The sequence below is a fragment of the Amblyraja radiata genome, chromosome 10, assembly GCF_010909765.2.
Source record: "Amblyraja radiata isolate CabotCenter1 chromosome 10, sAmbRad1.1.pri, whole genome shotgun sequence".
NCBI lineage: Eukaryota > Metazoa > Chordata > Chondrichthyes > Rajiformes > Rajidae > Amblyraja > Amblyraja radiata.
The window spans coordinates 30,270,608-30,295,343 of record NC_045965.1 but is presented as its reverse complement, the minus strand read 5'-3'; the positions used below and the strand labels follow the sequence as shown (position 1 = coordinate 30,295,343).

General features: G+C 44.1%; 1 protein-coding gene across 1 annotated transcript in view; it reads right to left on the bottom strand.

Moving 5' to 3' along the window:
* Positions 1-24,736, bottom strand: part of il12rb2 (interleukin 12 receptor subunit beta 2) — a 50,975-nt gene that overhangs the window by 3,818 nt on the left and 22,421 nt on the right. Inside the window, exons 8-15 of the mRNA XM_033029143.1 lie at positions 23,980-24,127; positions 18,273-18,352; positions 8,330-8,543; positions 6,733-6,927; positions 5,470-5,571; positions 5,263-5,376; positions 2,458-2,569; positions 157-256 (exon numbers count right to left, since the gene is read on the bottom strand). Of these exons, the coding sequence (XP_032885034.1) occupies positions 157-256; positions 2,458-2,569; positions 5,263-5,376; positions 5,470-5,571; positions 6,733-6,927; positions 8,330-8,543; positions 18,273-18,352; positions 23,980-24,127 (1,065 nt within the window). The remainder of the gene's footprint in view (positions 1-156; positions 257-2,457; positions 2,570-5,262; positions 5,377-5,469; positions 5,572-6,732; positions 6,928-8,329; positions 8,544-18,272; positions 18,353-23,979; positions 24,128-24,736) is intronic.

The following is a 24,736-nucleotide window of genomic DNA, read 5'->3' as shown; positions in this document are numbered from 1 at the left end:
CTTCAGTCACTTGCCCTTCCCAATATCCTAAGAGTGAATCAAGCTTTGCCCTATCCTTTGTAGGGTTGTCTGCATATTGCCCAAATACAAATACAACAATTTACAACCCAAGCACAAAATATTTTTTTAAATAAATAAATGTAAAAAACATTTTACCTTAATTGCAGTATATTTCTTTGCCCATGTACAATTAGCTGGATCAGGAATATTGCTAACATACAGTCGTGACACAAGTTTTGATAAAATCAACAAAATCCTGCATCAAAGCAAAGCACAGAAGATATGCATATGGTACTTCATACAATCTAGCATGAGGTTTTATTTATATAGTTCATAATAGAAACATAGAAATTAGGTGCAGGAGTAGGCCATTCGGCCCTTCGAGCCTGCACCGCCATTCAATATGATCATGGCTGATCATCCAACTCAGTATCCCGTACCTGCCTTCTCTCCATACCCTCTGATCCCCTTAGCCACAAGGGCCACATCTAACTCCCTCTTAAATATAGCCAATGAACTGGCCTCGACTACCCTCTGTGGCAGAGAGTTCCAGAGATTCACCACTCTCTGTGTGAAAAAAGTTCTTCTCATTTCGGTAAATGAGATGTATCCTCTAACACTCTACCATGAGAACTATCTGGATAAGAGTCTCGCCAAACTATTTACTTGGGACTTCTGTGGAATTTCCCATTTCATATGAGCACTGAGTCCTTGTAATGTGCCTGGTGTCATTACAAGGTTGATTGATCTGGAGTAACAAATGCCATGCCGAGAGTAAAGCCCCTGTCCCACTTGGGCGACCTCTGGCGAGTTTGCCCGCGACCCATAGTCGCGGCAAGGTCGCCACGAGGTCGTAGGTCTTAGTCACTCCTTCATGGTCGAGAGTGGTCTCCGCGTAGTCGAGGCTTCAGCTAGGTCGCGGCGTATTTTTCAAGATGTTAAAAATTGACCGCAACTAAAAATAGGTTACCACGGGAAAAATCGATATTTTTGTAATCGTGGGTCCAGTCGTAGTAGGTCGTGATGCTAGTCGTAGGTAGTCGAAGGTAATAGCTCCGGGGGGGAAAATAAGGTCAGTAGAAAAAAAAAGGTAATTTAAACAGCAGAACGTCACCTCTTTCACGCCAAGGCATGTTCACTCATGGCTGGAGAGTTTTTTGGAGATGGCGCCAAAAAGGCAGCAGCGCAGGGGGAGGGCACAACCCTAAAAAAAATCTGCAATGCAGGTGTTGCCCACCCAGGAGGATGAGTGGCAGGAGGTGATACCCCTGGAGGAGGAGACCAGGGTGGTAGTATATGTCCCCACCACCACCCCATCCTTCACTGCCTCATTTGAAAGCAGCCCTTTCTCCTGTGTCTGACACAGCATCAGAGGGGGGGGGGGGGGGTGTGATCATTTGAGCTGTAGACACTCGTCACTGGTCGTTGTTGGTTTTCGGTGTGGTCCTCTGAGGTGGAAGGGGGTCGTGCTGATTCACAGACCAATTTGCCAGAGACCATCCTCGAGTAAAAGTACATGGTTGAAGCCAGTCTTCAACATAGTCGTAGGAGGTCGTACACATAGTCGGGGAAGGTCGTAGGAGGGCGTAGGTCACCGCGACCTTGATTTTTTTGCTTAAGGTCGCGGTGGAGGTATCCCAAGTGGGACAGGTCCTTTAGTCAAACTTAAATGGGCTACAACCGAGCTTTAAAGAGGGCAGATATATGAAATTAAGGGATTTTACAGAGAACAGTACAGCACAAGAACGGGTGTCTGCCTCCTCCTCCACCACCATCACCGGTAGTGTGCTCCTGTCCCCCACCACCCTCTGTGTTAACCTTACTCAGCACACCTCCATTAAACTTTCCCCATAAATGCTTGTCTTCATTGCTATGGACATTGAATATTAGAATCAGGAAGTCATAACGCAGCTATCTGATATTTGGCTAGGTTGCATTTGGAGTATTGCATGCAGTTCTGCTCTCCCTATTACAGGAACGCTGTGGAGGCTTAGCAGAATGCTGCCGGGATTAGAGGAATTCGGCTACAGGGAGAGGTTGGATAGACTTGGATTGTTTTCTCTGCAATGTCAGGTTGAGGGAAGACGATAGAAGTATATAAAATGAGGCAAAGATAGTGTAGACAATCAACGTTTTTCCCAGGGTGGAAATGTCCAATATTAGACGGCATAGCCATAAGGTGAGGAGGAAAGTTTAGTGGAGATGTCTGGGGCAAGTTTGTTGACACAGAGAGAGGTGGGGGGCCACAAACGACTTGCCGGAGTGGTGGCAGAGGCCGATACGATGGTGGAGTTTTAGATAGGCACATGGAAGTGCAGGTAATAGAGGGATATGGATCATGTACAGGCAGATAAAATCAGTTTAACATGGCATCATATTTGGTACAGACATTATGGGCCAAAGGGCCCATTCCTTTGTTGTACTGCTCTATGTACACCACTCGTTCAGATGTATTACCTGGTCCTCACGGACTGCCGTAAACAGAATACAGAAACAACGACTGCTGCTAATAACGTCACTGCAACGACGATCGCCATGATGGACTTGCTGTCAGGGTACAGATGAGTAGCTGAGGAGCAAGAACATTTCAGCAGTTTGAATCCACAGATGAGCTGACTGCCCAAAGATGACCTGTGTTATCTCCGTAACACCAAAACATTGACCAGCTCGCTGATAATATTTTTGACCATCCAATTCTTTCTGTGTACTCTCTTTCTCCTCATGGCCCCTTGACTCACATCACCAATCCCCAGAACACCTGAGTGACATTGAGACTACTATACTGTAGTCTACTGTCTACCTCTTTGGTGACCCATGGACTATCCTTGATCGGCCTTTGCTGGGTTTACCTTGAACTAAACGTTATTCTATTATGTATCTATACACTGTGACTGGATAGCACGCAACAAAAGCTTTTCACTGTACCTCAGTACACGTGACAATAAACTCAAACTGAACTGACCTGGCCTGGCCTGTGCTCGTATGATCCTCTTTCCAAAAAACAAAATACTATGCAAGCTATAAAAAGAAAATGCACAGCATGACCTATGGAGACTATTTGATCGCTGCATATGAATAAAACTTTTTGTCGGGGACTTCAACAATGCCAGCCTGAAAAAAAAAACCTCCCTAACTACCACCCACACATTTCCTGCAGCCACCAGAGGATCAAACACCACCATTATGGATGCCTATCACTCCATCTTTCACCCTCACTTTTGGGAACATTCTAATAAAACAAATATGGGAACCCCATTTCTTCTGGTTGGGAAGATTGGGAGAAATTTCATCACATACAGGGTTGTACAGAGAAGGAAAGCTTTCCCACAGGGAGAGGGATGCATCTATTTAAAAAATAAACAACTACTTAAAATTGTATAGAATCTAGGCTGTAACAAGGCAATAGGGCAATGTTTTAGATAGCTGTGGCAGGAAAACAACACGGACAAGGAGCTGAATGAAGGAATATTCTGTTCTTATAATGGTTCTATATTCTGTTCTTTATAATGGTTCTATATTTCTATATTCTCTTCCATTTACTAACAGATCCCTCCATAGCTACAGGCATTAATAGGGTATGTAATAAATGTTAAGCTGATAAGAAATTTGAGCAAGATCTTATTTAATTGTTTTTAAAATGAATAAATGTCAAGTCACATAGACACAAACACCGTACCACATGGAAAAAGCCCCTTCCACTCTGAGTCTGCCAGTCATCATTTACACTTAAGATAGACACAAACTACTGGAATAACTCATGGGGAGAGGCATCATCTCTGGTGAGAAAGAATGGGTGAAGTTTCAGGTCCAGACCCATCTTCAGACAGAGACGGGGGAAGGGGGGAGGGAAACTCGAGATATGGAAGGGTCACATGAAAATAACTGATCAAAGCAGCTGATAAGGAAATGTAGAATGATTCATTGTTAGCTGAGGGGAAGGTGTTAAGGAGGCATACAATCAGTAAAATTAATCAGGACAGTGAAACTAGTCAGAGAACTAGGGTGAGGGAAAGGAAGGCAAGGGTTACTTAAAGTTAGAGAAATTAATATTCATACTGCTGGGTTGGAAGCTGCCCAAGCAAAATATGAGGTGCTGTTCCTCCAATTTACATTGGGCCTCACTCTGACAGTGGAGGAGGCCCAGGACAGTACAGAAAGGTCAATAGGGGTGGGAGTTAAAGTGTTTAGCAGCCGGGAGATCACGTAGGCCAAGGAAGACTGAGCGGAGGTGTTCAGCGAAACGATCGCCAAGCCTGCGCTTGGACTGGCCGAAATATAGGCGTCCACGTCTGGAACAGTAGATACAGTAGATGAGGTTGGAGGAGGTGCAAGCGACCTTTGACTCACCTGAAAGGATTGAATGGGTCCTTGGACAAACTCAAGGGAGGAGGTATAGGGACAGGTGTTGCATCTCCTGTAGTTGCAGAGGAAAGTACCTGGTGAGGGGGTGGTTTGGATGGGAAGTGATGGGAAATGATGAGTTAACCAGGGAGTTGCGGAGGAAACGGTCTCTGCAGAAAGTGGGAAGGGGTGTAGACGGGAAGATGTGGCTAGTGGTGGGATCCCGTTGGAGGTGGTGATGGGGTGAAAGGTGAGTACTAGGGGGACTCTGTCCCTGTTGCGATTGGGGAGCAAGAGCAGAGCTGCAGGATACTGAGGAGACGCATGTGAGGGCCCCAGCTACGATGGAAGCGGGGAACCTCCGTCCCAAAAGAATGAGGACATCTTAGATGTCCTGTTATGGAACTTGGGCGCAAATATGGCGTAGACGGAGGAAGTGGGAGTAGGGGATCGAGTCTTTGCAGGAGGCGGTGTGGGAAGAAGTGTAGTTTAGATAGCTGTGGGAGTCAGTAGGTGTATAATAGATGTCCATGAATAGTCTATCTTCTGTGAGGGAGATGTCGGAGATGGTCCATGTGAATTTGAGTGCAGGTTGAAAATTGGGAGCCTAATTTATACTCCCCATATTCCCATTATCTCCCCCCTGATTCTATCACTCACCATCACACCAGGAGTAATTTACAGCAGCCACAATCTATTAACTCGTGTGTCTTTGGGTGTGCAAGGAAATCAGAGGACCTGGGGAAACATGCATTCATGGAGAATATGCAAACTCTACACAAACAACATAATATGTCGGGAATGAAGCCAGATTGGTGGAGTTCTAAGGCAGCAACTCTATAGCTGTGCCTCTGACATTGGAGACCTTCGCCTGCATCAATTTCTTGCGGTTCTGAATTGATATTTATCCTTCATACTAACCATAAATTGTAGGTGGCAACTTTGAACCCTTCTCCCGTTTGTGGATGGTATAGCTCTCAGTGCAGCTCTCTTTCTGAACCTGTGGAATATTCCAAAATATGGCTGCAGTATGGTCTTTGGTGAAGACCAAAGTTAAAGCCTTGGTTAAAATAATCTAATTTCCACGACTTCATGTTTTTAATCAACCCAAAGTTTGAATTTGGTTACCTTTTGGTGCTGTATATTTCCAAATTGATAGTGGTATCCCTGCGCCATTGTCGTAAACTGCAAAGACGGAGATCTGAAAGCATGTCTTCGGTTTTATATTTTCTGTAATGTAGTAAGAAAGGGGCTTATTAGGATGTATTCTGTTCTGGTTCATGTTTTGGGCAGTGTGTGATTTGAAGACTATGGGTACAAGGAGAGAGAATCTATTGTGATGATGCTTTATCAGAAACAATGCATAGGATATGGGGACTTTCCCCAAAAACATTTAGGCATAGAACATTTTGAACACTTGAAAACTAACCCAAAGATTTTGTGTAGTCTACTAAATACCATGCAACCTAGATTACTTCTGATCTAAACTCAGTAGTTGAATGTGTTCGAGATGATGTACTCAACGTTCCAGGATTAGGAGGGATACTCACTGATTTTCTATAACTTTTCAAAACATACCCAAATTCCTCTCTCCTTGTAATCATGCAATCTTCAATTCCCCCCATCCCTTTCTGTTTAAATATTATAATCTGTAATACAGGTGATTCTATATTGAATACCAATCAATGCATATTTTGGCCAGATCTTACCCATTGCTTCATCCCATCATTTGGAATATTCACCTATTCCCACAACATTCCTTAATGCATACCTACTGTTTTCCTAAAAAATTCCTATGCTTGCCAAGTTTTCTCTAATATTTTTGTTTATTTCCTATTTCTAAATCCTGCACTTATTAGCTTTTATTCTCTCCCCCCCCCCCCCAACCATTCACCTGGGTAATATAGTTTTTTTTCTGTACAAAATAGTTACCCAAAAACTACTTCCAACAACAGAACCTAGTTTCCCCACTGGTCTTGCCGAGCTTCCAGTAAATAAGTATACACTAGACCAGCGATATAATTGCATACACCTTATGTTCTCCCATATCAGGTCATGGCAGGGTAGTGCGGGAGATTGGGTCAATCTATCTATAGCAAGTCCTGGTTGATTGCTTGCATGCAAATTAATGGAGCTACTCTTATGGGTAATAATTGGTCACATGGGATCTCTTATGGGTATTCAACCCTCTGTGACTGGTTTTCCATTCCTTCTACTCAGATCCAAAAGCTACAAATAAAAATCTACCTCCGATGTAGGGAATCGTAGAACCCATAAATAAACTGTCATGCTGAATTTATTACTTTAAAAAAAAAAAAACATCGTACAAGATTTTGAAGGGCAGTAGGTAGGTAGGTTAGATGATGTGGCTTGTTTAAAGACCTAATTTACCTGTTAATCTTGCTGAACGGTTCTGAGGAGGGAGTTTAATCCAATTTATATTTTGATTGAGTTTATCATTTACTTCTGTCCACATTACTACATATCCCTGGACTGCCACTGGTGGTTTCACTGGTTCCATCCATTCAATTAGGAGCCAATTATTCTCAGAATACATAGTGGAGATGTTGCTTGCTGGAGGAAGATCTATCCATTTGAAGAAATAAAAATCAGTAAATTAAGACATGACTTTAATGTTTTTATAAGTACAGGTTTCTTTTGAAGGTATCAGACAAGAACATGCAGAGGTTGACTGTGAGATGCAGTTCACAGGCAAGGGGAAATATGGCAAGCAGGAGGCTTTTAAAGGTGAGATTGGAAGAATTAATCAACAGCATATTCCTGGTTAGAGTAAAGGGCAAGGCTGGCAGGTTTAGGGAATCCTGGTCAATGATGGGTTTTGAGACTAGACATTTATAAAAAGACATGCATCAGGTATAGGCAACTAGGATTAAGTGAGGAATATAAGAAATGTAGAAGCATATTTAGAACATAGTACAGCTCAGGAGTAGGCCCGTCGGCCCACAAAGGGCAGATTAGAGATGGTCAGCACAAGATTGTGTGTGGGAAATCATGTCTCATTCATTTGATAGATTTAGGTTTTGAACAGTTCATCAAGTGGATTGACAGAGTCCATATAGACTTTAGAGGCCTTTGACAAGGTCCCAAATGGTAGACTAGACCTGAAAGTTAGATCACTTGGAATCCAGGATGAGCTAGCCAACTGTATTCAAACTTGGCTCAATAGAAGGAATCAGAGAGTGATGGCAGAGGATTGGTGTTATGACTGGAGGCCTGTTACCAGTGATGCCCCTCATGGATCAGTGGCTGGCTGATCCACTGTTTGTAATCTATGACGATTTGGATGACAATGTAGTGAATATAGTTAATACATTTGCAGATGATCAGAATTGGTGGTATCGTGGACAATGAGGAGGGCTATCCAAGTTTACAAAAGGGTCTGAATAAATGAGAGAAATGGGCGAAGAAATGATAGATGGAATTTAACTCTGACAAATGTAAGGTGGTGCATTTCAGTAAGTCAAACCGAGCTTGCATTTGGCCGGTTAATGGGAGGGCCTTGGAGAATAATAGAGGAGAGATATTAGGGAGAGAGAGTTCTAGGGATACATGCACACAATGCCCTAAAGATCATAACACGGTGATGAAGAATGCTTCTGGCAAGTTTGCCTTCATCAGGAAAGGAAATGACAAAAGGATAGACACAAAATGATGGAGTAACTCAGTGGGACAAGCAGAGTATCTGGAGAAAAGGAATAGCTGACATTTCGGGTTGAGACCCTTCTTCACACTGACAATCAGGGGAGAGGGAAACGAGAGGTATGAAAACATTCAGAACAAACTGAATTGGTTATGCTGTAGCTGTTTAAATGTTGGTGAGATCACATTTGGAGTCTTATGGATAGTACTGTGCACTCTGCTATAGGAAACATGTAATTGGGCAAGAAAGGGCATGGAAAAGATTCTGTTCTTAAAGTGACACCAGATTTTCTAGAAATGTAGTGAAAACAGAGACATTTTGTTTTACCTCTGAGAGATGATAGGTGGAGTTGAGTTGGTGGAGAACTGCCCCTGCAGTTGTATACAGACGCTGTGATGACACAGCCTGCCCTGGGAATGTCCCCTGTGTACCAGGTCTTCTTCGTCTGCTGTATCCAAATGGTTGTGTTATTCTTTATGCTTTCTTGTAGAGTTATGTTGTACCCCAAGACTCTTCCTCTGACTTCAAATACCTTGAGAGGCTATAATAATAATAATGTTATTCAGTAATATTTCCCCTAGAATTCAATTGAAACAACATATACCATCAAATATGATTTCCTCTACTAAATACAGCTTTCCTCTCTCCCACCATCACCAACACTATTCTGATAGTCACACTGAAGTTATTGCATACTTGTTCTTTCTTTCTTTCACTGTCTGCTTTGGATTGGCAGATATATTAATTTTTTCTTCACTATATGGAGAGGTGCAGGAAAATGGAACACTGCTTCTGCTAATGTACTAACCTATTCTCAATCACTTCCAATCTGTTACTGTGACGTAACATCCTGAATCAAAACTCCTAGTGATCTTGACTTACATGATCATACAGCCATTTGCAGTCACTGACACAATGAAAAACTGTAGTTTCACAAGTTTATATTGGAAAACAGTGACAGATAGAGGCACAAGAGACTGCAGATGCTGGAATCTTCAGAAAAATACAAAGTGCTGGAGGAACTCAGCAGGTCAGGCAGAACCTAGGGAGGGAATGGACAGATGACATTTCGGATCGGGACCTATCTTCAGACAGATACGACTAGGGAACTGAAAACTGGAAAAGAGAGGTAGGGCGGCAAGGCTGGTAAGTGATAGATGGGTACAGTTGATTGTCAGATTGGTGGAGTAGGTGTAAATTAGAGGTGAAAAGGAGGGAAATGGATATCAGACAAAGCCTTAGAATCAGAGTTTAAATCAACTTCTAACGCGAGTGTGAATTTAATCTGAAGCGACGTCTTAAAACCAGATAAGAATCTTGTTGTAGTCAAGTTAATTTTGCTAAATGAGCATTTTCCTCAACAACACCCCCCCACCCCCTCCTCTAATACATTATACAAGGTGTTCAGGAGAGTTCCTGTGAGGGTACCCAGTAAAATAATCTTATTTCATTGCCATTCTCCATGTTTATGTATAAATTCTAATCCAGTGAATGTTAAATTAAGACATTTTATTCTTACAAATATCAGATTAATTAAACTTTTTTTGGATTTACAAATGGTATTCATACAACCATTAGTGGTTTGCAGGGGCCTTTAGAAGCAAGCCTGTGTACTGGTGGAGTCAGTTAATTTCAATGTCGGAGCAGGAAAGGGAGAATTGAAAAACACGCCCGTGGATTGAGTGGGTGATCAAAATGAGTTAATTGAATAATTAATAAAAAGATGGCATGAATAGCATAGTGGCCTTTTGGGACTGGCAGTGTGGAGGGGAAGCGCCGAGTGAAAGGGAAATTTGGGGCTTTCACTCACGAGTCTTTGGCGAGGAGGCTGAGCAGTGTAAGACAGGAGGTAACAGTACAGTCCTCAATGTGTAATTCTGCTCTTTTTTACTGTGGAGAATGACATGAAGACAGGAACTTGGGACAGTCGATGGAAATGTCTTGAGGACAGTCAGTATTGCAGACAAGGGGGTGCTAAACATCTTGAGGTGTATGAAGGTAGACAAATCTCATGGTCCTTGGTTTAAAGATACACATGGAAATAGGCCATTCGGCCCACTGAATCTGCACCGGCCAGCCAAAAGATACACATGGAAACAGGCCATTTTGCCCACTGAATCTGCACCGACCAGCCAACATGCATACACTAGTTCTATCCTACACACTAGGGATAATTTACAGAAGCCAATTGGCCCAACAACCTGCACATCTTTCGAGCACCCGGAGGAAGCCAACTCGATCACAGGGAGAATGTACAAACCATACAAGTAGCACCTGTAGTCAGGATCGAAGCTAGGTCTCTGGAGCTATATGGCAGCAACACTATCGCTGTGCCACCCTGTATCTGAGGACACTTTGGGAAGCTAGAGAAGAATTTACAGGATGAGGTATATAAATCATCATTAGATATGGATGAGGTGCTGGAAGATTGGAGGGTGGCTAATATTGTGCCTCTATTTAAGAAGAGATGCATGAAAAAGCCTGGGTACCATAGACCAGTGAGCCTAACATGGTTTTGAATGTGGGAGATCATGTCTCATGAATCTGACTATTTTTTGAAGATGTGACCAAAAAGGTTGACGAGGGCAGAGCCACTAAGCTGCACATCTTTGTAATGTGGGGGGAAACTGGAGCACCCAGAGAAAGCCCATATAGTAAAACACTGTCTACAAAGATTTCAGCAAGGCATTTTATAAGATTTCTCATGGTAGGATGCTCTGAAAAGTTAGAGTGCATGTGATCCAGGGAGAGCTAGCCGACCAGATAGAAAATAGACTTCATGGAAGGAAGCTGAGGGTGACGGTGGAAGGTTGTTTTTTGGACTGGAGACCTGTGGCTAGTGGTGTGCCTCAGGGGTCAGCGCTGGTCCCCATTGCTGTTAACAATTTGGATGAGAATGTACAAGGCATGATTAGTAAGTGCAGATTACACTAAAGTAGATTACACAGAGGCCAGAGAGCCGTTGGAGAGGTCGCCGAGGGAGGAGCCAAAATCTGCAACGTTCCAAGTTCCACTCGCACTTCAAAACAAGTGGGCTTGAGGAAGCCGCTGATTGGTGGAAGCTGACAAGAGGGAGCAACTGATTGGGAGTCAGATCCCTGCTGATTGTATTGTACTTGGTATTGTATTGTATCCTAGGTAAGAGGGGAGTATGAGGGCCAGGGCAGTTTGCTGTTCTGGATGTCAGAAGTGGGAGATCAAGGAATCTGACAGCCTTACAGACGTCCACATCTGCGCCAGGTGCGTCGAGATGGGGCTCCTAAGGGACCGTATTAGGAACCTGGAGCAGCAGCTCGATGACCTCCGTCTGGTCAGGGAGAGCGAGGAAGTCATTGAGAGGAGTTACAGGGAGGTGGTCACTCCAAGACCACAGGAGGCAGGCAAGTGGGTCACGGTTGGGAGAGGCAAGGGGCACAGACAGGGACTAGAGAGTACCCCGGTGGCTGTACACCTTGACAATAAGTACTCCTGTTTGAGTACTGTTGGGGGGGACAGCCTACCTGGGGGTAGCGACAGCGGCCGGGCCTCCGGTACAGAGACCGGTCCTGTTGCTCAGAAGGGTAAGGAAAAGAAGAGGAGGGCATTAGTAATAGGGGACTCTATAGTTAGGAGGTCAGACAGGCGATTCTGTGGACGCAGTCGGGAGACCCGGATGGTAGTTTGCCTCCCTGGTGCCAGGGTCTGGGATGTGTCTGAACGTGTCCAAGATATCCTGAAATGGGAGGGAGAGGAGCCCGAGGTCATGGTGCATATAGGTACCAATGACATAGGTAGAAAAAGAGATGAGGTCCTGAAAGAAGAATTTAGGGAGTTAGGAGGAGAGTTAAGGAGAAGGACCGCAAAGGTAACAATCTCGGGATTACTGCCTGTGCCACGCGACAGTGAGAGTAGGAATGGAGCGAAGTGGAGGATAAATGCGTGGCTGAAGGACTGGTGCAGAGGGCAGGGATTCAAATTTCTTGATCATTGGGACCTCTTTTGTGGAAGGTGCGACCTGTACAAAAAGGATGGGTTGCACTTGAACCCGAGGGGGACCAATATCCTGGCGGGGAGATTTGCAAAGGCTACTGGGGAGACTTTAAACTAGAACGGTTGGGGGGAGGGACTCAAATAGAGAAAGCTAGTAGACAGTGTGTGAGGCAGGAGGCAGAGAAGGAAAGCACTCAGACCCAACATGTAGGGGGGAAAAGAAGAAAACAATAATAAACAGAGAATAAGAGGTGGTGGGGTTCTTAAATGGGGAGGGCAGAGAGACAGAGGGGTGTAAAATGAGGGTGGAAGCAATAGGTAGCAAGGTGAAAAGTAAAAGTGGCAGGCAGACAAATCCAGGGCAAAAATCAAAACGGGCCACTTTTCAACATAATTGTAAAAGGGGTAAGAGCGTTGTAAAAACAAGCCTGAAGGCTTTCTGTGTCAATGCAAGGAGCATTCGTAATAAGGTGGATGAGTTGAATGTGCAGATAGCTATTAGTGATTATGATATAGTTGGGATTACGGAGACATGGCTCCAGGGTGACCAAGGCTGGGAGCTGAACATCCAGGGATATTCAATATTCAGGAGGGATAGACAGAAAGGAAAAGGAGGTGGGGTAGCGTTGCTGGTTAGAGAGGAGATTAATGCAATGGAAAGGAAGGGCATTAGCTTGGAGGATGTGGAATCGGTATGGGTAGAGCTGCGAAACACTAAAGGGCAGAAAACGCTAGTGGGTGTTGTGTACAGGCCACCTAAAGCGGCCTTTTCACGGGGCGACTTGACGCAAGAGTTAACCGGAGTTTAACATCGTGGGAACCTCGTGCGATAACAGTGCGGCATTCGTGGACCACCGTGGACCACCGTAGCGCTAACGGCAGGTCATCGTGTAACTTGGTCACTCGGGAGAAAATTCAAGAAAGTTTGAATTTCTCCAAGATTGACTTGTACACTTGTGGTTGAGTATTGCAACATTATATGAACGTAGTGGCCAGTGCGATATCCGTAATAACTCTTGCGGGTACCGTGGGAACTCCTGCGAACGGTGAACCCGGAAGCTGGACAGAGGGAACAGAAGGTGAGTAAAAATTATCTTATGTGGGATTGAATTTAAAAAATAAATAAAAATAAAGATTTGCATCCGCATATGGACATCAACCTATTCATGAGTTATGTTAATGAGATTCAAGAAAATAACTATAATCTTTAAAAGGGACTTTAAAAGGGACTTTACTGAAAGGTTACGCATTTTTATGGTCCGTGAGAAATTTTTCACATGTACTTCTTTGAGAGATACAGGTCGGAGTCCTCGGGTCCAGGGGTCCGGAACGCTACCAATCAATGTTGTACAGAGACCCGTGTAAGGAGTGAACTGCACATGCTGGTTTAAACCGAAGACAGACACAAAAAGCTGGAGTAACTCAGCGAGTGAAGCAGCATCTCTGGAGAAAAAAAGCTGATGTTTCGGGACGAGACACATCTTCAGACTCAATTCCGATTAGGCTGTCTGAAGAAGGGTTCCGGTGTTGGGGGAGTCCAGAACCAGGGTCCCAGTTTTACAGTCTACCGTGGGACCTCTTTAACTCAGTAAAGTAAAGTAGCCTTTATTGTCATATCAGCGCACAGGCAGCAGTTGACTGTTGCTCTATTCAGTTTCCCAGGGGGTCGGGACGGGACTGGAGTTGGGAGAGAAAGGTGGGGGAGTCGAGGGAGAGGAGGGGGAGACAGATGGGGGTGTCTTCATTTACTGACGGCGGGTGTCTGTCACTGAAACAGGCAGGTGAGATTTCACATCCACCTTGTGTGTGCCTCTCTCTCTCTCTCCCTCCCTCTTACACAGGCTGAGAGACTCTGCCTCTGTGAGTGTACGTCTCTTTCTCCACCTCTCCCACACACAGTAAGACCGAGGTACTGTGCTCAGTCCATCTGTGTCTCCCACATACACAGTAAAATATGTCTCCAAATGAGCCAATTCAACCAAGGGAGGATATATATAGTGTGTGAAAAAAAAGTTACATCATTTGTGTCACGTGTAGTTCACGATGTTCATTCAAGATTTAACGGGAAAGCTCGGGAAGCGGACAAGTCACTCGCACAAATAGCAGAAATGCCGAGTACCGTGGGAACTCTTTATCTACTGCCGTTATATCGTGCGAGACTCGTGCTGGACCACGACGTCTTCACTCTGGTGACATCTTGCGTCAACTCGCCCCGTGAAAAGGCCGCTTAACAGTAGTAGTGAAGTTGGGGATGGCATCAAACAGGAAATAAGAAATGCGTGCAACAAAGGTAAAACTGTTATAATGGGTGACTTCAATCTACATATAGATTGGGTGAATCAAATTGGCAGGGGTTCTGAGGAAGAGGATTTCTTGGAATGTATGCGGGATAGTTTTCTAAACCAACATGTAGAGGAACCAACGAGAGAGCAGGCTATTCTAGACTGGGTATTGAGTAATGAGGAAGGGTTAGTTAGCAGTCTTGTTGTGCGTGCCCCCTTGGGCAAGAGTGACCATAATATGGTTGAGTTCTTCATTAGGATGGAGAGTGACGTTGTTAATTCAGAAACAATGGTTCTGAACTTAAAGAAAGGTAACTTTGAGGGTATGAGACGTGAATTGGCCAAGATTGACTGGCAATTAATTCTAAAAGGGTTGATGGTGGATATGCAATGGAAGGCATTTAAAGACTGCATGGATGAACTACAAAAATTGTTCATCCCAGTTTGGCAAAAGAATAAATCAGGGAGGGTAGTGCATCCGTGGATAACAAGGGAAATCAGGGTTAGTATCAAAGCAAAAGATGAAGCGTACAAATTAGCCAGAAAAAGCAGCATACCAGAGGACTGGGAGAAATTCAGAGACCAGCAGAGGAGGACAAAGGGCTTAATTAGGAAAGGGAAAATAGATTATGAAAGAGAACTGGCAGGGAACATAAAAATTGACTGCAAAAGTTTTTATAGATATGTGAAGAGAAAGAGATTAGTTAAAACAAATGTAGGTCCCTTGCAGTCAGAAACAGGTGAATTGATCATGGAGAACAAGGATATGGCGGACCAATTGAATAACTACTTTGGTTCCGTCTTCACTAAGGAAGACATAAATAATCTGCCGGAAATAGCAGGGGACCGCGGGTCAAAGGAGATGGAGGAACTGAGTGAAATCCAGGTTAGTCGGGAAGTGGTGTTGGGTAAATTGAATGGAATAAAAAGGCCGATAAATCCCCAGGGCCAGATAGGCTGCATCCCAGAGTACTTAAGGAAGTAGCTCCAGAAATAGTGGATGCATTAGTGATAATTTTTCAAAACTCTTTAGATTCTGGAGTAGTTCCTGAGGATTGGAGGGTAGCTAACGTAACCCCACTTTTTAAGAAGGGAGGGAGAGAGAAAACGGGGAATTACAGACCAGTTAGTCTAACATCGATAGTGGGGAAACTGCTAGAGTCAGTTATTAAAGATGGGATAGCAGCACATTTGGAAAGTGGTGAAATCATTGGACAAAGTCAGCATGGATTTACGAAAGGTAAATCATGTCTGACGAATCCTATAGAATTTTTCGAGGATGTACCTAGTAGAGTGGATAGGGGAGAACCAGTGGATGTGTTGTATCTGGACTTTCAGAAGGCTTTCGACAAGGTCCCACATAAGAGATTAGTATACAAACTTAAAGCACACGGTATTGGGGGTTCAGTATTGATGTGGAAAGAGAACTGGCTGGCAAACAGGAAGCAAAGAATAGGAGTAAACGAGTCCTTTTCACAATGGCAGGCAGTGACTAGTGGGGTACCGCAAGGCTCCGTGCTGGGATCCCAGCTATTTACAATATATATTAATGATCTGGATGAGATGTTGAAGGCAACATCTCCAAGTTTGCGGATGACACTAAGCTGGGGGGCAGTGTTAGCTGTGAGGAGGATGCTAGGAGACTGCAAGGTGACTTGGATAGGCTGGGTGAGTGGGCAAATGTTTGGCAGATGCAGTATAATGTGGATAAATGTGAGGTTATCCACTTTGGTGGCAAAAACAGGAAAGCAGACTTATCTAAATGGTGGCCGATTAGGAAAAGGGGAGATGCAACGAGACCTGGGTGTCATGGTACACCAGTCATTGAAAGTAGGCATGCAGGTGCAGCAGGCAGTGAAGAAAGTGAATGGTATGTTAGCTTTCATAGCAAAAGGATTTGAGTATAGGAGCAGGGAGGTTCTACTGCAGTTGTACAGGGTCTTGGTGAGACCACACCTGGAGTATTGCGTACAGTTTTGGTGTCCAAATCTGAGGAAGGACATTATTGCCATAGAGGGAGTACAGAGAAGGTTCACCAGACTGATTCCTGGGATGTCAGGACTTTCATATGAAGAAAGACTGGATAGACTCGGCTTGTACTCGCTAGAATTTAGAAGATTGAGGGGGGATCTTATAGAAACTTACAAAATTCTTAAGGGGTTGGACAGGCTAGATGCAGGAAGATTGTTCCCGATGTTGGGGAAGTCCAGGACAAGGGGTCACAGCTTAAGGATAAAGGGGAAATCCTTTAAGACCGAGATGAGAAAAACATTTTTCACACAGAGAGTGGTGAATCTCTGGAACTCTCTGCCACAGAGGGTAGTTGAGGCCAGTTCATTGGCTATATTTAAGAGGGAGTTAGATGTGGCCCTTGTGGCTAAAGGGATCAGGGGGTATTGAGAGAAGGCAGGTACGGGATACTGAGTTGGATGATCAGCCATGATCAGATTGAATGGCAGTGCAGGCTCGAAGGGCCGAATGGCCTACTCCTGCACCTATCTTCTATGTATCTATGTAAAGTAGGTGGTATCGTAGAGATTGAAGAAGGTTGTCAATAATTACAGAGAGAGAGAGAGAGAGAGAGAGAGAGAGAGAGAGAGAGAGAAGAGAAGAGAAGAGAGAGAGAGAGAGAGAAAGGAGAGAGAGAGAGAGAGGGGAGAGAGATCGAGGGAGAGAGAGCTCTCGCTGAGCTCGCTCTCTAGCTAGAGAGATGCTGCTCGCTTCTCGCTCGCGCTCGCTCGCTCTCGCCTCGCTCTCTCTCTGCTCTCGCTCTCTCTCTCTCTCTCTCTCTCTCTCTCTCTCTCTCTCCTCTCTCTCTCTCTCTCCTTCTCTCTCTCTCTCTCTCGCTCGTCTCGCTCTCTCTCTCTCTCGCTCCGCTGCTCGCGCTCTCCGTCTCTCGCTCGCTCTCTCTCTCTCTCCCCTCTCTCTCTTCTCTCTCTCTCTCTCTCTCCTCTCTCTCTCTCTCTCTCTCTCTCTCTCTCTCTCTCTCTCTCTCTCTCTCTCTCTCTCTCTCTCGCTCTCTCTCTCTCTCTCTCTCTCTCTCTCTCTCTCTCTCTCTCTCTCTCTCTCTCTCTCTCTCTCTCTCTCTCTCTCTCTCTCTCTCTCGCTCTCTCTCTCTCTCTCTCTCTCTCTCGCTCTCTCTCTCTCTCTAGCTCTCTCCTCTCTCTCTCTCTCTCTCTCTCTCGCTCTCTCTCTCTCTCGCTCTCTCTCTCTCTCTCTCTCTCTCTCTCTCTCTCTCTCTCTCTCTCTCTCTCTCTCTCTCTCTCCTATCTCTCTCTCTCCTCTCTCTCTCTCTCTCTCTCTCTCTCTCTCTCTCTCTCGCTCTCTCTCTCTCTGCCTCTCTCTCTCTCTTCTCTCTCTCTCGCTCTCTCTCTCTCTCTCTCTCTCTCTCTCTCTCTCTCTCTCTCTCGCTCTCTCTCTCTCTCTCTCTCTTCTCTCTCTCTCTCTCTCTCTCTCTCTCTTCTCTCTCTCGCTCTCTCTCTCTCTCTCTCTCTCTCTCTCTCTTCTCTCTCTTCTCTCTCTCTCTCTCTCTCTCTCTCTCTCTCTCTCTCTCTCTGCTCTCTCTATCTCTCGCTCTCGATCTCTCTCTCTCTCTCTCTCTCGTCTCTCTCTCTCTCTCTCTCTCTCTCTCTCCTCTCTCTCTCGCTCTCTCTCTCCTCTCTCTCTCTCTCTCCTCTCTCTCGCTCTCTCGCTCTCTTCTCTCTCTCTCTCTCTCTCTCTCTCTCCGCTCTCTCTCTCTCTCTCCTCTCTCTCTCTCTCTCTCTCTCTCTCTCTCTCTCGCTCTCTCTCTCTCTCTCTCTCTCTCTGCTTACTCTCTCTCTCTCTCTCTCTCTGCTCTCTTCTCCCTCTTCCCTGTAGCAAACTTTATGAACTAACCTCTTTTGATGTGATAACGTTCGCTACGGAGACACGTGGAGGTAACAGAATTACCATTAAACTAATTTTCATTTTCAGAACTAGTCCCCACAAGATCACATTTTCCTCATGCTTAATTAAACATTGAATTAGAAGCATCTTACCTTCCAGAAGAGAGTGACCCTTAGGTTGTTTGGATCTGATAGGTCCATGGTATACCAGGCATCCAGTTGCCCAATGGGTGCTGTGTAAAGAAAGCAAGGAAGCTGCTGTAATTAAATGTCTGTGATTGTGCAGGTCCCACTGATTGTATTATTCTCCAACACAGTTGCCTCTTGCAGCACCAATTATGTGCAATGGAGTACGATACCATCAAAAGATCCAATGCACAGACATGAACTGGATTCCAAAATTATGCATTAGTTTTCTTTTTAAGTAATAATGACTTTGGGGGCAGAGTTGGATTCATGGGAGGTGGTCCTGGAGGGGCGTATGCTCCTCAAACTGCAGAGCATCTTGGACAATACAGCTCATCCCCTGCACTACACACTGGTCAACCCGAGGAGTACCTTCAGCAATGGACTGGTTCCACCAAGATGCACTGCAGAACGCCATAGGAGATCCTTCTTCCCTGTGACTATCAAACTGTACAACTTGTCCCCCTTCTGTCGTGGAGTAGACTGACTCCCCTCCCTCCCCTCCCCTCCAATCTTTGCACATCCCCAAACCATTGCACTTGTCAGTTTAATTTCATGTTTCATGCATCGTGTGTTTTATGACTGTTGGAAGATCCAATTTTCCTCCTGGGATAAATAAAGTTCTATGGAATTGTATCGTATTGTATTTTGTCAATATCCTGAGAAGCAGAGCAAGTACCGAAGACCATGGAACTGTTGTTTTACAGCTGAGTCTACGGCCATTTAAGAAGCTGCATTCCTGCAAGGGGCATGGAAGTGTAAGAATCCAAAGGTGCATGGATGATGAAAGATAAAGAGAGAAGAAAGAAAGGATGTATTGATTATATCAGGTTGGTAATACCAGCAAGAATCAGGCCAATTGATCAGAGGGGAAATGAGAAAGGAAATAAGAGGCAAGGAGAATGAATGACAGGAGACTGACTTCTGGGTGAAGGAATCAAATCATTTCCTGCAGTATATAAACAGACATTAATAACAGCAGTGGAGGGGATTTAACAACAAAATAAATAGCTTAATGGCAGTATGGATACAAAACTGGGTTATGGGAACATGGTGGAGAGTAGTTTTTTTTTTTTTTAATGGAAGAACATTGCAATAGCATTCAATACAATGATCATCATTTTTCTTAATATACATTCATAATTGGAGTAATAAACCAGACAGAATTTAAATATTTGCAGACAAAGAGAGGAGGAAGATGACAGACTTCCAAAGGACAAAATCAGGTTGGTGAGACAAAAGCAAATGAAATTTTACTTGGAGAAATTCAAAATGACATTTTCTAATAGGAATAACAAGCTGTACTATTATCTGAATGGTGCACTATTACAGAGGGTGTAGGATAGAGAGATTTGCACATTACAACAAGCAGGACTTAACATCACATTAAACAATATTACATAACCAGCCATTCCGGATTCTACAAGTATTGGTCATTTTTTTAACATCAATCCTGTTAAGTGATCCTGAATCTTTAATCTCAATCCTAATGATAGGTTCTATGATAACGTGTCAAATGCTTTTGGTAAATCTGAATATATTCAATGGCTGTACCTCATCTATCACGCCCAATAAGCCTAAAAAAAAAAATCTTTAGACGATTCATTAAAGATTATTTCTCCCACATAAAAAATGTTAACATAAATCGAAAATAAGAATTTCCCAAGAAACCATTACTATACTACAGGTGCGACAACATGCGTTTCCATGATGCTCATTAAATATAATGTGACCGATGAATTAGGGAACACTATGTGCATTTTGTAGGCCATATTACAACACATTTCCACTTGGGAATTAAAGTACCGTTTAAACATTACTTTGGAAATTGACAAGAGAAAAAAAAATCAGCTTCTATTAAACCCCCCTCACCCCAAGAGTAGTCAGTCACCATTGTCTTTACAGAACATAACTAGTAGTTTCAACAATGGGGGGGGGGGGGTCATTAAAATGGACAACCAATCACTTTTATCTATCAAACCATATACCACATAGCCTTTAGTATTTTTAGCTTACACCGTACATCAGAGTAACAGGAGACTTTGGCCCACTATGTCCATGGCAAACATGATGCCAAGTTAAACTAATCTCCTCTGCCTGCAAGTGATCCATATCCCTCCATTCCCTATCTAAAAGCCTCTTAAATGGCACTATCATATCTGTCCCATCACTATCCTTGACAGTGCATACCAGGAACCCCCATTTAAAAAAAAAAAATTAAAAAAATATGCCCCGCACATCTCCTTTAAACTTTGTCCCTCTCAACTTTGCTATGCTTTCCAGTCTTTAACATTTCCACCCTGGACAAAAGGTTCTGTCTGTCAACCCTATCTATACCCCTCTTAATTTTATATAATTCTACCAGGTCTCCCCTCAGCCTCTGGAGCTCCAGAGAAAACAATACAAGTTGTCCAACCTAAATTTGCTTACCTAAAATTGGATAATTTAGTGTTCATACAATGTAAAAGAGACCACATCAGGAACACCAGATGCAGTGCTGAGGTTGGATCAGGTGACCGTGAACCTCTAAATCATGGAAGGACTGCTGGGGTCCCTGGATGGAGGAGGTGAAAGGACAGATGTGACATTTCCTGCAATTGCAGGGAAAAGTACCTGGGGATGGGGTAGTTTTGGTGGGATGGAATGAGTGAACCAAGGAGGGAGCGGTCTCTGCAGAGTGTGGATGGGAAGATGTAACTGGTGGTGGAATTTACCTTAGAGGTGACGGAAATATCGGAGGATGATGTCTTGTGTGCAGAGGCTGGTGGGGTGAAAAGTGAGGACCAGGGGGACTCTATCTTTGTTCCGCCTCGGGTAGGGGGAGCGGGAACATAACCATAAGGCACTGTGAAGACATGGGTGAGGGATCCATCTATGACAGAAGGGGAGAAACCACGTTTGCTAAAGAACAAAAACATCTCAGATGTCCTAGAATTGAAAGCCTCTTTTTGGGAGCAGATGCAGCGGAGATGGAGAAATCGAGAGTAGCGGATAGTTTTTGCAAGAGCCAGGGTGTGAGGAGTTGTAGTTCAGATAACTGGGGGATTCGGTAGGTTTGAAGTAAACATTAATCGATATTCTGTCTCCTGTGATGGAGACAGAGAGATCAAGAAGGTTGAGAGGGGTGTCAGAGAGAGTCCATGTGAATTTGAGGGCAGTGTGGAGGTTAGTGGTAAAGTTATGGGCCTGTCCCACTTAGGCAATTTTTGGGCAACTACAGGTGACGGCTGCAAAATTTTCAACATGTTGAAACATTTTCGGTGACAGTGGCGACAATTTTTGCTGTCCTAGGTTGTTGTAGATGCTGTCGTAGGTTGTTGCCAGGTGTTGTAGGTGAATTCCATTAAAACTAGTCCCTGGCAGTCGCCTAAAGAGTCGCCTAAGTGGGACAGGCCCTTTAATGAAATGTACAAGTTCTGCATGGGTACAAGGGATAGCCCCAATGCAGTGGTGGTAAAGAGTTGAGGGATTTTGCCAGTGGACATTGGGAACGAGGATTGTTCGCGTAACCGACCTGTGAATCGGAAGGCGGGAATTGGCTGGTTTTTGTAGACATCTTCAACCTCTTATTATTACCGTCTGAGGTTCCCATCTGTTTTAAAAGGGCATCAATGAAACCAATGCCCAAGAAGAGCATGGTGACTTGCTGCAATGACTACCAACTGTCCATGAAGATGTAGTGCTTTGAGAGGTTGGTTATGGTGCATATCAACTCCTACCTTTGGATGGATATGGACCCACTACAATTTGCTTACAATGGATGAATGGGGGATGTGATCTCGCTGGCTCTCCACCTTGCACTGGACTAGATTGTCATTCATCAACTAGGAGTAAGCGTTCAACACCATCATCCCCTCCAAACTCATTACCAAGCTCAGGGAACTGGGTCTCTGTGCATCCCTTTGCAACTGAAACCTCAACGTCCTCATAAACCAGAACACAATCGGTACAAGTTTGCAACAACACTTCCTCCTCGATAACCATTAGCACAGGGGCACCTCAAGGCTGTGTGCTCAGTCCCAAGCTCTACTCAGTCTATACCCATATTTGTGTAGCCGGACTGTACTTCCAACTCTATCTTTAAATTCACTAATGCCACCAACGTTATTGTATGAATGATCGTTGGACAAATGACGAGTCAGAACATAGGAGATCGGTTGGCTTTAGAGAGAGACTTTAGAGAAATACCGCTGAGTGTGCTGAACAGTGATCACCCCATACTCTAACATTACCCACAATCTAGGGACAATTTACAACTTCTAGAAGCCAACTAACTTTCAAACCTGTACATCTTTGGAGTGTGATCATCCGGAGAAAACCCACACAGTCAAAGGAGAGCGTACAAACTCTGTACAAACAGCACCCATAGTTAGGATTGAACCTGGGTCTCTGGTGCTGTAAGGCAGCAACTCTACCGGTGCGCAACTGTGCCGTCTGATGGAATAATGTCAGAAATACAACCTTGTTTACAATATCAGTAAGACTAAGCAGCTAATTGTTCAATTCAGACTCTTGACTTGAATGCCCAAGACACTGCCTGGTCCATCATGGGTACTGTCCTCCCCACCACTGAAGGGATCTATTGGAAGTGCTGCCACACAAAGGACCCACACCACCCTGGGCACACTCTTATTTCTTTCCTGCCATCAGGGAGAATGTATAAGAGTTTGAAAACCTACCCATTGAACACTACAAACACCAAATAAAATTTGAACTATGAACTATCTTGGTTGCACTTGGAGTGCTAATTGAACAATTAATGCCATGACCCCTAACAGCATTGATGTACTAAGACCATAACTACTTGAAAGTGGCTACAAAAGTAATGTGGCACAGTGGCATCTAATCCTCTTGCCCCGAGTAAGTACCAATCAATATTGGGAAAGTATTGGGACTTTAACCAATTACAACAAACCTGTGGTTCTTGCATCCTTCTGTAATGTGTCTACATATCTGTTCCTCTATCCCTCTGCTGGTTATTGGGTGGCCTTTCATATAATTCTTTATCATAAGTGCTCCTTTCTTATTTTTGAGCCAACCCATAATGCCTCAGTAGACGTGCCCTCCAGTATGTCCTCTCTGAGTACCACCGTGCCATTCTCCGTGATTAGCAAAGCAACTCCACCTCATCTACCCCACTCTTTATCTAATGTGAAGCATCGAAACCAGGCAGGCTCAGCTGCCAGTCATGTCCCTCTCGCAACCAAGTTTCCATATTGGCCACAGCAGCATAATTCCAGGCACTGATCCAGGTCCTATTCATTAGCTTTACCCACAATACTCCTTGCATTGATGTAAACACACTTCAGCTCCTCATTATCACCCATAATCATGAACCTCTCCCTGTCAGCCCTTCCTTTGAGACTTGCTTGTCACAATCTCTGAATTCTCGTCAGCCCTCTCATTTACTGATCTGCTGCTTTGGTTCCCACCTCCCTGTCTTTCTAGTTTAAAACCTCTTGCAGAGCTTCAGGTTAAATCAAGTCAATGGAAACCTTACTACACTGCGTGGATCAATAACACATACTCACCCATTATGACAAAAAAAACTACTGCATACTTGTATTGTATTTGTGTATATGCAGTGAATCATCATGAAGTTAAATTAAGAATGGCTACTTTCAAGAGATGCCATGACAAATTCAAACGACATGTTGGCCTGGTCACACTGTACCTGCCTCTGGTGTCCTGGTTACAAATGAAGAGCTCCAGTCACTCCACAGACCTCGGGTTTGAAGAAACTTGGAACGAATCTTGAACACATACTCCTCAAAATGCTCCAAATCAGCCATGGTGCAACTTGTTGAATTGGCTATGAATTTCTGAAATCAAACCAGAGAATGTTCCAGTGGATGAAAGGTCACCGTGATTGCCAATCTCTCGAGCCACAACTATCTGCTGTGAAACTATCATTTTGATTAAAAGATATGACCCAATTTGGAGTTCGCTATTCACAGAATGTGTGCTGGGTGTGTTCAGAGTTGATGGGAAATTCTGAAATGCTCTGTAAGCAGCAAGGTCCGTAAAATAGTGGGTATTGGCTTACAGGTGCTATTCTCACCAATACTGTGGTAGGCTTTACTTCCTTGAGGCTAATTGCCAGGTAAAACCAAGCAACCAGCCTTTAATAAGTGACAGGGACAGGCATTTGTAATCTGAAAACTGAGGTCATATGTTATGCATGTCTAGGAAATTCAAGCCATGGTGATACCACATCATGTGCACATTATATCCAGTACGCCACTAAATATCAGAACTGAAAATTAAATGAACCGCTGAATAGATTTGTTGCTCAGCTATCTCCAATGCATTAACATTTGCTTAAGATTAGAATATCTCATGTCTTATCAGTCATGTGGAATAGTAACATAATTGACTTACAGTTGAAATCTGGGCTTCAGTACACAGGTTCTTTGGAATTCATTAATCTG